We start from the raw sequence: 18,296 nt of genomic DNA on the forward strand, positions 1-18,296 counted from the left end.
ATGAAGATTTTGCAGGAATATGTTAAGCTTGAGGCAGTCAGTCATGAAAGAGGCATTTCCCACCTTACAAGTACATGCTTTTGAGACCCAGATATATCTCCTTTGTGTTTATTTTTTATAACATCATGGGGTTTTGTTAATAAAACAGATAAAAATAAGTAATGTCAACTTCCCTGCATCAGCCCAGGGCTTAGGCTCTGACCTCCTCACCCACATGGCAGATTGTGGGGGCATAAATGGTTTCTTTCCCTCGGGTGGGAATGGTGCTCCTACTGCATTTAAGTACATATATTGCTTTTTTTTCCTCTGGTCACCTCTTTTTTCCCCCAGAGTGATGTCTGATTGATAAAATGTAGGCAAAGGAGAGCAAGAGCTGTACTGAACTAGGATGCCTCTGGCAAGGCTACAGCCCCATGTGATCTGCAGCTTTGCTGGACTTCTCATTGATGTAAAGCATCCACTTCCTCCCTTTCTCTTCCCTCCATATGTTAAATCTCCTAAACTGAGGATTTGTGATGCTGTGTGAACATCATTCCATAATTTTGAAAGAAAAATAGAAGCACCATATTTTCCTTTTGTTTTCTTTTTTCTAGTTCTCCAGTATCTTCTCAGTCCTGATACATATTCTTTCCTTAGCTGCCTTTTACATATATTACTTTTTTCATTATTTTAATTTCTAATTTTTCAGTATGCTTTTTTCTCTAAACCTTCCTTCAAAATTAGAAACATCTCAGCTTTCCTAAACATGTGCTCTTTTTCCACCCAGAAATCTCCATACACATATATTTTTGAATTTTATGGAATTCTGGTGAGGAAAACTTACTTCTATTCTAAAATATTGCTTTTTAAATTTGGGTTTTACTTTGCTGACTTGCCTATTTCTCACTTCCAACTTTTTCCACTTGCTGCTCTCCTGTCTCTTCTTCAAACTGTCTTACTTTTTTCTCCCCCTGCAGCAGTGCTGTCTCATTGAGGGAGGAAGAGCTTGATAGCAAAGGTGGGAATCAGAAGGTTTTTGAGCCAGTGAGCAAGACACAGACTAAATATGAAAGAAGTTAGTGAGATTTAGCTAAGAGAAAGCTTGATTCAGGGCAGAATTTTCAAAGGCGGTCACATCCTGCTGAAAATGTGAAAAATGTTGATCTGTCGCAGCGCTGCAGAAGGAGAGGCCAAAGCCCAGTTCCTTGCATTGGCAGCTGGCAGCTCCTCCCAAGGCGCGCTGGACTCGCGAGCTGTGCGGGGAGCGGGAGGCAGAGCAGCAAGCGGGGCTGCCCTGCTGCAGCCCCAGCACTTCAGCGGGCTGGGCTGGCTCCACAGGTGCAGGGCACTGCACTTCAAGGCAATTGTTTTCAGATTTTTCCAGCTAAGGGTGGACTGGATGGATTAGACAGGCATTTCAGCAAACAAGTTGTCAGATCTGTTGTCCTGTCAAACAGCACTGTCTTTCTGGGACGGTTGTCTTCATGGACTGCTGTTGAGATGATTTAGTAGAAAGTCCTGAACTTGTGTGGGCAGCTTCTAGGGAATTTCTATTATCTACTGCAGTCAGACTTATTAAACAGAGCAAAATGTCATCTCATACACAGTATGACGAGACAATTTCTAGTTCTTTGTCTAGGAAATGACAATTGGGATGTGATTCCCAAACCAGAAGGCCCCTACCCCCACCAATTCACCAGTTTGAGGACAGATGCTGGGAATCAGATTGCAGCTACAGTGCATTAGGGTTTATATTTTCCTGGTATCCATGAAGCATGCTGAGCTTCCACAGTTGTGGTTTCTATACTTAAAACAGAAGGTCCTAGTTAATTTTACAGCCCCAAGTATTTTTATACACTGTTAGCAATTAGAAACTGAATTAAAAGTAGGAGAATGCCTGGTTTTTGTACACTTTGTTATAGAATATTTCCTTGAGATTATATTCTCTCGTGTAGTAGTCCTACTGCTTACCCCGGCAGGGTGTGGCTGCTTGCAGAGAATTGGATGACAGCACTCCCAGGCCTCTGAGCTTCCCTTATGCCAGCCTTGGCTTATACTTATGTCTGACTATTCCCATCAATGGGACTGTGTGAGTAGGGATTTTTATTTACCTGTTTATTGAGTTGGCATTTCTGGGCTACATCTGGGTCCTGATAGACTTTATTTGACATTGTTGGGGCTGGCTACAGCATACATTGTTGGGGCTGGCTACAGCATAAGCTAAAAAGGCTATTGCTGCAGGGAATGGATTGCCAGATGGAACATGGCTCTCACGTTTGAATTCTTACTAGTACTGACATATCCCTGATCCACCCTTGGAAATGAGAGTGAAAGGCAGGGCAATTCTCACTTCAGTACATTTGCACAGCTCTCTGAAGCCCTTTGATTAAACATATTTCATATGTCTGAATTTTTTTTTTCATAATTTGTATTATAAAATCTACCTTTTTGGATCTTTGACAAGAAAGCACCTGTTTAATAATGCAGTCTACAATCAACAGGAGAGGAACAAAACAAAATTGCTAACAAACCTCTGTATTAGAGAGCACTTCTGCCTAACTAGGATGCAAAAAACTGATAGGAAAATGCACACCAGTACAGCAAAGGACTGCTTTATCAAGATCTTTTCAAAGGCAATGAGAGTCTTTCAGTTGGTCCCAGTGGGTTTTGGGGCAGGGCAGGATGTGGGAAATGTGAGTGCTGATACCACATGATGAGGCCAGACTCCATGTCAGTGTCTTCAAACTGCAGAAATAGTCCCTTGGGGAAGGTTGTACTTGTAGTTTTATGCTGGACAACATTGAATCATCTTGCTAAGTAGAATTGATGACATAGCTGTTTGAGATAAAAAGGTATAGAAGATTCTGGAAAGCTGTCAGACTCTAACACAAAGATGATGGTAATTCCAAAACTGTCAGAAAGGTACAATTTTATCTATATAGCTTTAGGTAGCAACAAGATAAAGAATAGATAAAGAAATGTTTGAAATTATGAATAGCTGTATTGATTTCAGTCAAACTGTGTGTTTAGGTAGGTGGTCACATGTTTGTAGCATCACAAGAAAGGAGACAAGCACAATCTTCTCGTTCCATCTACTTTCTCTCCCCCTTCAAACTAATGTAGGTCTGACTGCTTTGAGCAGAACCCTTGGGATGGGAAAGGTGAACTTACTCTGATTTCTGTTATCATCTGACCAGTCCAAGTATGATAGATGAAGAGCAGAGATCTGGTGAGTGAGAATGTGCAAACATGTAAGAAAGCAATTACACGGGTTATTTTTAACTTCCAGCTATCCCATTCTTTTAGAGTATTTTGGATGAAAAGTTGCACCAAAGGGACTTAAGGTTTGGGCAGAATCAAGAATTTGAAGACCCAGAAAAGAATGCCTGACAATACTGTCTAAGGTTGTGACTGCCATAACTAGTACCTGTCCCCACGGCATTTCTTCACCAGGAAATGGGGAAAGGTTGTTTACCTGGCTCCTGTTTGTTTTCAGTCTGCAGTCATGTGCCTGTGTGGCTGGAATGACCTTGTTTGAATTAACAAGTTGCTGGGGTATGAATCAAAGGATAATTGTCACTGCTGCCAGTTGTACTAAACAGACCTGAGCTATTAATTCAAGACAAATGGGAGAAATGAGTAAACAGAAAGTTTACTGGTGTAAGGAAACTACAGGCCCGAGTGGATGTTCTGTGTTGGTTGTATTTCAACTTTATTGCTTTCCTTTGATCACTTGAAATTACTACTGTTTTCAGCTGGAATGTAGAAAAAACTAAGCCCACACGATTAATTATTTATTCAGATTGTAAAGGGACAGTCTGTTACAAGCTGTCTTTCTTCCTCTGCAACTTGTTTTTAGGACATGTTTTTTGTTATATGGGCATAATTTAAATAAATATCATAATGGAATAATTATATGTCCCAGTTAAACATGTTACACAGAAGCCAAATCCAATGTGCTATTTGGTAGGAACCCCTTTGGATTTCACTCCTAAGCATATCTTAAGATTTAGTATGTCCCATAGGGACTAATCGTCAATAAGACTACTGGGGTCAGGGATAGGGTTTGCAAAGATATATGAAGGCAGAAAATGAGAGAGGGAGAGACTCACAGCACCCCAGAAATGACCAAAAGGGTTCCTGAAACAGCCAGGGGCTAGGGGCATCTGGTAAATTCATAGCAGCTAGAATGAAATACTGCTAGAGCTGTTAATGAGACTCTTCCTGAAAAGCACTGGTGAAACTGAAGGGATACTAAAGCAGACTTAGAGGGTGCAAGGAAGTTTAGTCCCTGTGATGAGCTTTCCTTCCCACAGCCCATGTCCTGCTTGCCTTCACTGCTCCCACACCATGGGAGGCTGCTGCCCACAGCTGTGGGGCCACCACAGATCCTGCTTGCCAGAGCATGCAAGCACCCTCACAGGATTTCAGCCAGGGGAGACTGAAAAGGGGAGAGAGAAAAGGAGGAATTATTCTCTTGAGATCTCCACATTACTTTTTAAATGATAATAGAAATGTAGTCTTAAATGCCACAGGACCCTCTGACCCATGCTGTACCTTGTTTTTTCCTTTCCTGCTCCTTTGACCCAATGGCTTTTGATGTAGTCTGGCAAAGCCTGGAGAGAAGACCAAGGCTTGTGTACAGAAGTGAGCATTTTGGTCCCAAGCCTCAAAGTAGAATTACTGGCCAAATGAATGTTTCCAGCTTTCCTTTTTCAATGAGTCCTCCCAGTTTCTCTGTCAGAGGGCTGAGGAGATGGTTTAGAAACATGTAAACATCATGCAGTTGGTAATGGAGTTAATGTAAACTCTATAGGATATTTTATCAGTTGTCCCTTTGTTTAGTCTGGGAAGCAGAAGAATGGGGAGGAACAAAAAGAGTCCTCAAATACCCAAAAGTTTTCTCTAAAAAAACAGCAATGAACTGTTCTACCGCTGTTTCTTTTGTTAAGAAACAAATGGGCAGGGTTAAGGATTCAAAATGAGATATTAATAAAAACTTTCTAACTCAATAAATAACTTAAACACTGGAAGGGATGGCCTATAGTGGAGCTGCTTCAGCACCATATTGCATTTTAAGAACAGTTTAGCTAAAGGACTGTTAGAGATGGTGCAAAGTACTTGCTTATTCTTCAGAGCATGTAAACCTGTAAACCTCTTCAACCATACTTTCCTGAGGTATTTTGATTACTTCAATAAAGTGCTACTTTAATACAAATAAAGCAATGAAGCTGCAGGACCTTGTGAAGCAATCCACCTCTATGCAATTTGATGTCTGGTTCTAAGGGTTATTTCAGTTAGGATAGTTCAAAGTCCTAGTTCTTGCCTTATTCACACTTGTTTTGCCATGTAGGAAGGCAGCTTTCACTTCTGTGGAAGCTATGCTTGATATTTCATTTCTCTGAGCTGAGTCTCCAAAACCACAAAGTGATTTAAAACTGAATTTTATCCTAGAAATGAATAGTCATTTAATTTTTTTTTCTTCCTACACAACAAATCAGTGTATGTCACACCGGTTATCTTTGTCTGTGATTGCTTTTTATTCATATTTTATTAATGAGATTCTTGCTTTGAAATAGCGTGTCTATTACTATTTTATGTTGTGTTACTTGAGCCACCACTTTTAACTGGCTACAGTTTAAAACTACTATGAAATTCTATCTATGTCATCAAGCTGTAATTAAAAAAAAAAAGCTCATTCTCCTTTTCTTCACGGGTGCATTTGTAGCATTACTTGTTAGTTGAACTTAGTGATTAATCTTAAAAAAGCATCTGCCTTTTCTTTTCTTGCTAACTGCCTGTGTGATCCCATGATAACTGATTGACAGCTTAATTACTCATGGGGTTGAATTATTTCTCAGAAGGAGAAATAACTGTGTTTTGATCTGTGATCTGTGTTTTGGATCTCACTCCTGTTCCATATTCCTTGGCTTCTACATTAATTTTTTTTAACCTAATCATTCATCCATAATTCTCCTTTAGAACAAGTATGCTTTCAGAAAGCTTATTACTATCTTGAGACATGGCTATTTTTATTTTCATTATGAGATGCTGTTTGCATTTTCTTTGTTGACTATTTAAGAGGCCTGTCAGAATAAACCAAAAGTAGTGTGTTGTACTGTAGTGGTTTCAGTGCAGCACCTAACAAAGAGCCTTGAATGAATCTTACCTAGGTAAGCTTAAAAAGTCAATTTGAGAATGTGGAAGAGTTCTTGTCAGGGGATAGGAACCTTAAAAATATAGGCAGAGAGTAGCCAGAGGACAGTGAAATGCACCGGGATACCAATTGATCTTTAAGTATCACCCTTGAAAAATACTTGGTTTTGGGTATGTTACTTTCAAGCACCAAACAAATCAACACTGAAAGGCATCACATCTGTTAGTACCTTGATGTGAATTGTTCTGCTCAGTGCCACTTCTGAAAAAAATTAAAGTGAAAAATCTGTTGTCAAAATTAGTAAGCTTAAAAACTGAGCTATAGTGGAGGAGTGAACTCATACTGGAAAACTTAGACATGTTTTCTTCATCGTTTTTTGTTGCAGCTAGAGAAAATGATAATGTGAATTTGGTGTTGTCAATACAAATGATGCTTTACAGATGAGGTGAATGCAATGCCTTGTTGCCAGGGAATATATAAACTCGAGCCCAGAACTTGCAACTGATCTTGCACAGATAAACTTGAGCTCTGTTGCAGCAGCTTATTGTCTCAATGATCCTCTTTGCCAGCTTAAAGTTCCACCCACACACTATCAGGTTTGAGACTGCAGCCAAGCAAACAAGCTATACACACAGGGCCTCTTGTTCCTGGGGAGTCCATCAAGTGTGCCAGCAGATAATATATAAAAAACCTTTTGTAGTTTGAAAACACAAATGCCATTTTTAATCACACCTAAGCCACTTAAAATCCTTCACCTTAACTGTGAATATGGACAGGGGTGTTTTTTCCACAAGTTTTGTAAACTGGAGTTATTGGGTCTTGGACAGATTCAGAGGCATGCCCAGTGGATCTCTGGTGTGACTTCCTTTTGGCATGGGTCTGGGCTCAGCGAGCTAGGTAACACAAAGCTTGTTTCTCTACAGCAAGCATTTTAATACATTTTAGTCACATTGAAGTAACTTGGCATTCAACTTAAAGCTATCTTGCATACCACAGGGGTTTACAGTGCCAACAAGTAGGCTCAAGAGCTGACACATCTGCATCTACACTGTTAAACTCAATTATTTGTTTTTAAAAGCTATGATAGCTTCTAATCTGCCAGATGCCAAAGTCCATATGAAAATCCGGAAGAATCAGAGATGATGGGAAAGTAAGGATTTAACACCTCCCAAACTGACTGACCGGTTTTAGTTCTCAGTGCGAGTTGTTTTGCCAGTTCTGAGGTGACTTTGTCAATGTGTAAGACATACTCGGTCCAGGAAGAGCACCTACTGGCAGAAACAGACTCAGCCCCCAGTTGGGATAAGGAACAGCCACGCACAGCAGATGAGAAGTGTGTGAGGGACCAGCGAAATGGGGATCAGGAAGAGGGAAAGGAGATGTTAGCTAATGGTGTCCCAGATTACATCTGTATCTGAGTACTGAGACCACGGGAACTGATGTATAAACGCACAGCTTCAAATACGTTTAATCTGAGGCTGTGCTGTTGCTGAAAGGTCTCGGGTTTGCTCCGGCAGCAAGTGGCTGATGTGACTCACTTCCCCACATGGGACGACGCTGTGGCACAGGGGACAGCAGGAACGCCGGGCTAAGGGCGTGCAGGAAAGGCGAATCTGCTTCTACGGGCAGCTGCACAGCTTTAGGAAGCCGTACCTTAAACCCAGTATCCTGTCGGTGACAGTGACCAGCCTTAGATAAATTAAGGGAAGACATGAGACTCTGAGGCAGGTAATTACGGAGTGATCCGGCCTTCAAGCATTGTCTGTCATTTCCCCCAGTAGTGATAGTCTGTTGTTTCCCCTGTGTCTTATCAGGACTTTTGTGATTTAAATATGTTTTCCAGTTGCAGGTCTGGATATTCTTGCTATCTACACACATATCTAATCCCTGGTGAGTCTTCACAAGCCTCCCTCCTCGCTACATCCTGGGGCAATGAATTCCATTGATTTAATAGTCCATGTGCTGATGATGGTGCGCGGGGCGGCCCCGGCCGGGCACCGCGGCGGCTGCGGAACCGGAGGCTGTGACTGCTCAGCCGGAATTCACGGATTGCTGGAAGATCTGAAAGGGAAAAGCTCTTCCCATTACTTTGCCGTCGGTCATTTTTGAAATGACTATTCTTACAATACATTGAAGAGTGAAATTGAGTAATTATTAGGGAAAGGTTTGGGAACTTCTTAGTTCAGCAAGGCCCCCCTCAGCTGCCTCGTTGCTGGTAACGAGCCCGGGAGGGGTCAGGACCCGGCCGGAGCCCCCGCTCCCCTCACCTGCTGCCGGGCGGGCGGGGCGGCGCTGCCCGGGAACTCGCGCGGCAGGAAGGGAGCGGAGCGAGGGCGGGAGCGGGGCCGCCGGAGCTGCGGCTCCTCCTCCTCCTCCCCGGACCCCGCGGGCTGGGCGAGGAGCGGCAGCGGCGGGGCCCCATGCGGCGGCCGGGACGGCGCTCTCCGCCGCCCGGCCCCAGCACCACCAGCAGCCCCCGCCGCCGCCGATGACCTGGACCAGCAGCATGAGCAGCGGGTACAGCAGCCTGGAGGAGGAAGAGTCCGAGGAGTTCTTCTTCACCGCGCGCACCTCCTTCTTCAGGAGGCCGGCGGGCAAGAGCCGCGCCGCCCCACAAGTGAGTGCCGTGCGCCGGGCAGGAGGGGCGGCTGCGCCGGGCCGGGCCGGCTCCCTCCGGCTCGGCTCCCTCCGGCTCGGCCTCCACGTGTCCGCCGCCCCCTCCCCCACGGGGACGGACCGCGGAGCCGCCCGGGCGGCGGGATGGAGCGGGGAGGAGGCGTCCGGGAAGGGCTTCCCTCGGCAGGCTTCCAGCGCGGCTCCCGTGCGACCCGGGGTCACTGGCGGGGCCCCTGCCGGCGTGCCCCTCTCTCCGAGGGATCCGCACTGCCCGGCGGGCAGGGATGTGACCAGAAATCCCTGTTTGTGCGGTGAGTGACCGCGCTGCCGCCCCGCTGCCGCCTCTGCCTCCTCGCTCTCGGAGCTCGTTCCGAGTGAATGACAGCCTCTTCAGCTGGTTTGTTGGCAGCGAAAGGCCGTCTGAAGTGTTTAAGTGGCTTGGTTTAAGCATTCAGGCTCAGGCAAGTGGGGCTTTGAGGTGAACAACTAATTAAATACAAAGCAAAAACTCTGAACCAACCCCTTGTGTGGGCAGCGTTGAAATTCAGTGGCGGATCTGTCCGACCCAGAGCAGTCATTAAACCATATAGGGTAAACGTCACACTTTTTTAGCTAAGCAGTCTATCCGCTCTCATTTCTCTCCTTCCAAAGCACAGGACCTCATTGTAGAGATGGATGGTGTCTTTGGAAACGACAGGCTAGCGAGCCTGTTCTGTTTATGCTATTTCTGCTTCATCTGCTCCCACCAGCATCAGTGCCTTTTTTCTGTTCAGTTGTCTGTTTCTGCAAACTCTTAGTAGTCTTCGCCATGCATTTCAGTGTTAGTATTACTACTGCTGTGGGGACCTGGTTATAAACCTGAATTTGAAAGCCTGGATATGTTAGCTGCCCTCTGGTCCACCTGTGGCGCTTGTCTAAAAACATCATTTGTTGCCTACAGCCATTCCTGTAGGCTGTGTTCTGCTGCAGAAAGCCAGTCTTGGTTTCTGTTTCTCTGAGGTTATTTGTGATTTGCTTAAAACTGAAACCCTCTAGCTGTCCCTCAGGAAACTCCTGCTCCTGTTTGAGGAAGTACAAGAGCTCTCTTGAACTTTAATTTCCTTTGCAAAGTCTGGCAGGGAGCCTGGGCACACCCTCTTCCTACACCTGAGCTTGGGCACTTGGAGCAAATAGGTTGGGACCAGCTGTGTATCAGGTCATTGCTGCTTCTGCAGGGTACTTCTCTTGACACCTCGCCTCAGCGTTTTTGTCTCATCCGTTTTGAGTTTCAGCCTCCCGCTTAACCTCAGGTGTTCTCTGGAAGCTGCTGAGTGCTGTGGAGTGTCCTTGAACTTCATCTGGTAACCTATTTGGCCAGCGCTGGCTGCCACCTGGCCCTTAGAGAGGAGGATCCCGGTGTGACAGTACGGTGGGAATAGATACCTAACTGCTGTCTGCCTTGGTGTAGCTACTGTATCGTGACATGTGAGAGGGTCCATGTCTTAATTCAGATCCTAAAAACATACACATCTCTTTAATGCTATTAAAAAAAAAGTATGAGTTGTGTTGCTAAATGTTAGCTGTATGAGTAGTAGGTTGTGCAAATGCGTAAATTGTTGCATATGGTGTTAACATCTCCAAGCAAGAGGGACTGGAAAAAAAAAACAAAAAAAAAATCCCATAACTGAAATTTCATATTCTGCTCTAGTAATGCTTCCTAAAAGAATACTGCAGTGAGGTGTTGCAGGGTACATATTTAAGTATAAATTTACTAGGCTGGAACAAATTCATCTGTATTGCTGTCTCTGCAGCATCAGAAATACTCAGCTCGTATTTCTAGTCATAAAGTTACTACCAGTTGCTCTCAACTGATGATTTATAGAGAAAAAAAAAACCAAACCTCCAAACAATGCTGAATGTAGATTTCAACAGTCATGTGGCCAGTAAGACTGAGTTTCCCCTTCCAGCAATAACAGTCATAATAAGCCTCTTTGTAGGGATGAGGATGGTACTTTTGGTTTGTATTTGAGGTTTCGTTAAAAAATGCATACTATGTCCCCTTGAGCAAAGAGAAAAGAGGGGAGCTGATAGTTATTGTTTCTGTGTCTTTCTCAACTACACAAATATTAAGTTCTCCAGTGTGGGTTTCTCTTCTTGCAGAAGACTTTTAAGTGCTGGCAGTTATGTTTATCCTTCTGCCTTAGCTCCCTCTGCCCCTTTTCTTACAGGGAAGAAATGGTTTAGAGCATTTGGTTTGCAGCTGTGACTGCAGAAAAACTCAGTACTAGTGTTTAGCCTTGTTTTGTATGGATTTCCAAAGAAAGAGAAAACGAAATTTACTAGCTTAAGTAGTGAATCTTTGCCTTAATTTAGTTGGTTAAGGATGGGCTTAAATATAACAAATTCTGCAAATGAGCCAGGATTAATGAAGTGACTGCTGTTGTGCAAAAATTTTGTGATAGTACCTTTGGTGTTTGCTTAGGATGCCTAATCTCTAGAGTGATTAAAGATTTAGACAACTCTTCCCCTTTCTATACCACTTCTAAAAGAAAATTGCAGCATATAGTAGGCGTTATGATGTCTTAGGGTTTAGCAGTAGTCCAAAAGTTATTTCTTAAGCAAGAAATACTTCAGTCTGAGGACGGTGTGAATAAAAATGCATGTTGCCTTTTGCTGTCTTATTGCTCCTGAAAGTTTAGCTTTATTTAAGGTTTCTTATTAGCCGTGTCTTGCGTAAAATTTGAGTGTCAGGTACTAGATGGAGCATAGTGTGACCCTGTTTCATGTTTGCAATGTTTGATTTAATTTAATAAATTAAAAAGGCAGAACTGTAAATATTTTTGTCCTGCCAGTCTGACTACTCATGTGAGGCTAAGTTATCCATGTACATAGGCTTTTGCAAGATCACATTGGTGCTTCTGTATGATCATGCCTTTGGAAATTGTCCATTCCCTGTAGAGAAAATACCAAAATAAGATGTTTGGCAAACTTCTGAAAACTGACCCCTTTCTCTCCCTGTTTCCTCCAACCCACCCCCATCCTTCAGGAAAATTGAAAACAGTCATGCCTTGCTGCTGCAAGTCCCACCATATGCTGGAGGGATGTGCATCTTCCTGTGTATGTTTTCTGCGCTTTCCTTCCACATGCCAGTTCCCTGAATTATCCACTTTGAGCAGGATGGATGTGAATCCTTGCAGTACTTTCCTTTCCCAGGGGTCTCAATGGACAGTGGCCTTTCAAGCATTGTAGGTGGTTAGTTTCAAGCCACGCGGAGCTCATGTCTTCTATCAGGATGACTGCAAAAACCTGAGGACATCCCTGTACTTGGTTCTGCCTGCTCTATGTTTGAGGGCCCCTTCCACTGTAACTGTTAAAGTTTGGAACATGAGAAGAGGCTGTAGTCAAGCTCTCTCTCTGCCCTTATATGTGAGCAATCTGTGAGACAGGACATCACTTATGCTTTGGGAAACCTTGCTTTGGAAGCTGGCAGTGCTGTGAAGGTCATGGATCTCAGCTAGAAGAGGGCCAGTTCTGCAGGTTCTGTTCAGCATCTGAATTGTGAGTAGTTTGCAAACAAAATGTGAGAGAGTTCTGGTTGATGTCTCATGCAGAATGGCTTGGATATAGGAAGTTTGACACTTGGGATGCTGCTTTGTTCTTTGGAAAAAAACCCCAAAATATTGGTGTGTGCTGTTTTTTTACTATTTCATACAGGGCTCTGTAAAAGTTTGCAAGAAAAATGCAGTCTCTTCTGTTGGCAGTCTGCAAAAAATGCACATGTTCCTTCTGCACCCAAGAATTCATTGCCTCACTGTCAACACTGGTCCTTCCCTGTCTGAGGTCTCATTTCTCCCTCTCTCTTCCCCTTACTGGTCTTGGTCTTCATGGCTTCCAGACCCACTAAGTTCTTTACCCTGCACCCTCACCCAGTGCACTCTGCCATGACATGGGCTTTGTGACTCACTTTTCTGCATGTCAGTGGGATTTGCAACTGTGGTAATAGTGGTGGGAAAGAAAATTCATAGAAAAGCTGGAAATGGAAAGCTGATAGATAAAAGCAGAGGAGGTGTAAAGGGGAAGGCAAAAGGCAGAGGGTGACAGTCTCATCCCTACCTAGTCCTGACAAGGTGATCAGTAATCTCTCATTTCACTGCTGGAGAAGAAGGTTTGAAAAGAAAGGTGTAGCAGGTTTTTTTTTAATGACTGAGCTGGTGAAAATGGGAATAAGTAGGACAAACTTTTGGGCTTTTTAGGGTTCTTCCACATGAATTTGCACAGTAGGTCAAGGCATGTAATTGAGAGGAAGAGAGATAATTAAAAAAAAAATTGATTTTGGAAGAAAACAGTTTCTAGTAGTAAAATGTGATATGTAGTTGCTCAAGCCTAGTTAGGATGTCTTTGTATTACCAATGTCCGTTATTAATGTTTCACGTTGTTTGGCCATTACGACTCTTCCTGGGTTTCCTTTTAGTAACATTCCCTAGGGAAACGGCTCTCCTGACTGTCAGAAAAAATAAGGCTTCTAATTTTAGTATTGCTTTGGAGCCAAAAAGTTTAGGTTTGTGTTTGACATGTAGTCATGAAACATATTTTAAAAAAGGCAACTAAAAATATCCAGTAATGTTTTGTTCTTTTTTTTTTTAATCCATTTGGCAGTCAGTGAATATTATCGGATAAACATTGTCACAACTGAAATACTTGAAAGTTAAGGGCTGAAGGAATGAGTAGGGTAGAGATTGTCTCTATTTTAAGCCCATATCACTGTCATGGTAAACTAGTGGTCCTTATTTTGTGTTTTTGCCTCACTCTTCTCTCTTGGAGGACTTGATGTGGCATGTGTGCATCAGTAACTTGGAGGGGCTTGATGGCCATTTTGTGGTGAACTCTAAAGTTCCTTACTGGTGTCTGACAGCCTCTGGAGGTGAGATGAGATTTATGCTTTGTGCAGAGGATCTTGATTGCCGTATGCTGGTTTATAATCACAGTTGGTTCTTGGAATCATTGGTTTAAATTTTGAGGACTTAACTATATGCAGGTAGTATTCAGACTAGATGAGTAACTCTTAACCTTTCCACAGTTTTCTTTAGTCTATTGTATTAATACTATATTAAGTGCATCTCAGGCAGTTACTTCTCTATAAACTTTGGGAGCACAATGTGTTGTTATTGACATTATTTAAGTACCATCAGAGAAACTCTTTAGATTATTTATTATTCCTTTTCTTGGGGGGAAAAAATGGCTTTGATTCACTTATCAGAGTCTTGAGGTGCAGTAGCTAGGCTTCACATTAGTTAGATCAGGAGCACTTAGTAAGTGTGGGTATTTTCTTTTAACTGAAGAGTGGTGAATCCAGGAAAATGCTCTGCAGAGCAACAGAGCTCAAGGTCGTCTGAATACACTGAAGAGATTAAAAAAAACAATAAAAAGTTACTTAATGAGATAATTTGATACCTCCTTTTCATTATCTGTTATTTCAGCTGCAGATTAATGTGTAAGAATAATAGCAGAATAACCATTTTGGAAGAGGATCCTGCGGATTAACATTTAGCTATTGCAAGATCAAAATTATGAAGAAAAACTAAAGTAGAAACTGATGATACAGTTTGCCTCTTCTGTAAAAAGTCAGTGGCAGCAGTGCTGAATTAACAGTTGCAAACACTACTGGCTTATGGGTTGGGCACAGAGGGTCAAAGTGAATGATCATGGACTGTCAGCTGGCCTCTCATGGAGCTCTGCAGGGCTCCATCCTCAGCCCAGAGCTTGTCCACATCTTCATTAATGACTTGGATGCAGGACTGGAAGGAATATGAACTAAATTTGCTGATAACACTAAATTGAGAGGAGCTGTTGAGTCCCTTAAAGGCAGAGAGACAGTGATAAATTAGAGAGATGAGCAATCACCAACTGTATTAAGTTTAACAAGGGCAAGTGACATATTCTGCCCCTGAGGTGGGGCAACCGTGGATGTATGGACAGACTGGGGAATTAGAGGCTGGAGAGCAGCACTGTGGAAAAGAACCTGGAGGTCCTGGTCAGGGGAAAATTGAACATGAGTCAGGCACAGCATCGCCAGCTGCGGTGAGGCGGGGTGTTGTCACGCTGTGTTCTACACTGGGGCAGCCTCACCTTGCATGCTGTGTGCAGTCTTGGGCAATGTAAGGAACATATTGCCCAAAACTGTAGGGAATGGTTACAGTGTAAGGAAGATATTAAGCTATTGGAGAGTATCCAAAGGGGGCAATTAAAGTGTTGAAGGGTATTAAGGGGAAACTGTATGAAGAGTGCCTGAGGTCACTTGGTTTGTTCAGCCTGGAGAACAAGAGACTGAGGGGAGAGCTCATTGCCATCTGCAACTTCCTCATGAAAGGAAATAGAGGGACAGGTACTGATCTCTCCACTCTTGTAACCAGTGACAGAACTCAAGGGTATGGCCTGAAAATGTGTCTAGGGGAGGCTCAGGCTACGTATCAGTAAAATGTTCTTCACTCAGAGGGTGGTCAGGCCCAGGAACAGGCTCCCCAGGGAAGTGGTCACAGCACCAGCCTGTTCAAGAAACGTTTGAACAATGCTCTCAGGCACATAGTGTGATTCTTGGGGTGTCCTATGTAGGGTGAAGAGTTTGACTTTGGTGATCCTTGTGGGTCCCTTTCAACTCAGGATATTCTGTGATTCTAAGTAAACTGATGAACAGAGAATTTTGGATTAAGTGCTTGGGATATAATGCAGCATTTTGCCTGTGACACTATGCTAGTGAGTCAAGACAAGCAATGTAAGCTTTGTGAAGAGAGATGAGAGTGACAGGTCTCTTGTCAGTTCTCCTCATGAATAGGAGGATAAGGCCAATGTGCAGGCCATTGGGCCAGGCTATTCAGTGTATCCTGTACTTCATTCTTAGGTAGACGTAGTAGGGCTGTTAGAGATGCATACTCACATTTTAAAAAAATAGTTAGATGTTAGCTATATATATATATATATATATATATATATATACACAAAAAGTTTAGATTTATGTATGTAAATCTGACACACACAGATACGGATTTGTGCCTTTTGAGACCAACATTCAGGAAAGGTCTTAAAACCAGCAGTCCCACAGATGGTAGAGGTGTGCCCTAATGGAACTGAAGTTTCCCCAGCATGCTGTCATGCCCCTGGTTTCAGTGCAGCCCTTACCTGACTACTGCATTGTCAGGCTTTTGTATGGGTTTTGTATCAAAGCCTGCACATTTCTATAGACAGGTATGAATTGACTTGGAGTGAGTAATTGCTGTTTTTCTTTTGGCATGCTTGCTGTTCTCTGAGGTTGATGAAATACTGCAGACAGTTTTGAGGAGAGTGCTTCCTATGCAGACATGTATTTGGCTATGCTAAGTAGCCACATGTGATTTGTGCAGCAATTAAGAATGCTTTCTAGTTACTCATCTGTGTGTATGCTGGAGAGGAATTTGTGTTCCTGTATGCGGAGGAATCTACGCTGTGCCGAATATAATAGTAAAGGCAGCAGTGGTTCATCTGCCTCTGAGGATGCATCAAATGTTGATGTTGAGTATGTAGAAGTACTTGGTGTGCCTGTTGTCAGCTTCTCTGTCTCACTCTTTACCCACTAAGTAATTGTGGAAAATGCTGTTTGCAAGTGTGTTTCTTTTATAAATTACGCAAAATAATATACTAGGGGAAAATTACAAAGGCAGCTGTCTCTAATAATTTATAGATATGCCTGTTGTCCATAATTAGGACTGCTTGTATTGTGATCTGTCTCCTCACTGGTCCAAGGTGTGGACAAGTGCATGGATGCACAGTCTAACCATGCTAAAATCTTCCTCGTAGTGCACAGTTCTTCTGTCTTGTGTTTGTAATGCAGAGTCAATACAGTCTCTCTAAAGCCTGATTGGTAATAATAAAAACTGAGTATCAAGTTCTTCTCTGACTGAACATGATAGTTTGCCAAATATTTAAGTGCTTAATTTTATTTCTGCTGAAGCAGGAATCCCATGATTTGACTTGTCCTCCTTGAAGTAAAGTTTGTAATAGAACAAATTTGTTAATACTTCACAAGTAGTTTAACACCTTGATTGATGGTTAATAATCTCTGTTGTAGAGGACTTCCTCTTAGTGACTTCTTATGTGCAGTTGTGCCTAGGTCACACTAGCCTGTAAACTGGAAAGAGTTTAGTTCAGGTGATTCATTTAGAGTAGAGAATTATTTTTCTCTTAGAGAGTTCATCTCCTCTGAAGAATTTGGCTCCTCAAGATCAAAGCCTGCTCGTCTTGCTTTCAGCCCACCAGCAACTTGATTTAGTGTGTTCACTTAAATACATAAATTGAGATTGTGGAAGTCTTTTTGTTCAGAGCTGCTCATCTAATTATAAAATATTCTCATAATTCATATGAGAAGCATCTGGTAAAGCCATATAAACTCCACCAACAGCACTAGGGATTTCAGCATGACCAATTGTGATTGTGTGTACAGAAACTGGCATATTCTTTGGCACTGCCTGAAAGATTAAGAATGTGGTGGTTGTGTATTGTGTAATGGGAGAATTGGTCTGCATTGTTTATCCTCATGTTTTAAATAAGTAAGTTCAAGAATCAGTATTATTGAGATTAGCATAGGAGTCAGTGCAAATTTTCAAAACAGATGCAGTCTGAACTACTGTATTACAATTTTTTATTATATTATTGATGTGTGAAAAGGTTATGTAATATAGGCATAGACAGGTATCTTATGTTACCATTTATGATTAAAATATGTAAAAAAAACCCCAACACTGTTTTTTTGTGTCTTTGATTAGCTTGCAAGTAGCAAAAAAATTAATGTTTTGCAAGTGACCTAGGCTGTGCCTAAAATGCACAGCAGGTACATGCTGTAGCCAGCTGCAGGAACTGATCCCCCAGCTTTCCAGACTGATGACTTAAAGAATGGTCAGCCCCTTTTTTGTTACCATGCATGTGTGTTTAACTTTGAAAAACAGTGGAGAGCAAGGGTTTCTGCAGAAGCATTTCTGGATCTGTCAGGCTAGGCTGTTGAACCTAAGTGTTGAAGATCAAGGAACAGAAATATGAGCAGGAGGAAAGTTTGTTTTGATCCTGTCATAACATACAGGCTCCCCATTTCCATTGTCAGGAGCACTTTGATACAAAAATTAGACCCATGTGATGGCTGTGATATAGCCAGGGGTAAATGCTGCTATAAGGGGATGCTCCTGAAAACTGCTAAAATAAATCCCTAACTCTCCATGTGGCATGGACTTGGCAGCTGAAAGCTAGAAATAGGTGTAACTTTTATATCTGATAGTGAAGGAGGAGGAGAAGGAAGGAATCTTTGTGTACAAGACTTGCTCCATCTCTTGAAGGATAATATGAGCACTTATCCACTGCTGAGAGCAAACTGGAGTAAATCATCCTACGCACATGTGAGGCATAGTAAAAGTCATTTGAGATGGGGAGTTGATTTGTGGGTTGTCTTTTAGGAGTTCTGTTGGAAAGAAGGAAGAGAAAGTATTCTGTCTGTCCTGCTGTAAGTGCAAGCTGAAGAACTGCCTGTTCATATTTCTGCACATAGGAT

General features: G+C 42.6%; 1 protein-coding gene across 2 annotated transcripts in view; it reads left to right on the top strand.

Annotated features, from left to right (window-relative positions):
* The window catches only part of RASSF3 (Ras association domain family member 3), a 104,087-nt gene that overhangs the window by 42,292 nt on the left and 43,499 nt on the right, over nt 1-18,296 (top strand). Inside the window, exon 1 of one of the 2 annotated variants that reach the window (XM_021547442.3) lies at nt 8,524-8,753. The exons of the other annotated variant lie outside the window; for it this stretch is intronic. Within the exon in view, the coding sequence (XP_021403117.1) occupies nt 8,625-8,753 (129 nt within the window). The 5' untranslated portion in view covers nt 8,524-8,624. Of the gene's footprint in view, nt 1-8,523; nt 8,754-18,296 lie in introns of those variants that run through there. 2 annotated transcript variants of the gene reach the window in all.

Source organism: Lonchura striata, chromosome 1A (genome assembly GCF_050655825.1).
Source record: "Lonchura striata isolate lonStrDom1 chromosome 1A, ASM5065582v1, whole genome shotgun sequence".
Taxonomy (NCBI): Eukaryota; Metazoa; Chordata; class Aves; order Passeriformes; family Estrildidae; genus Lonchura; species Lonchura striata.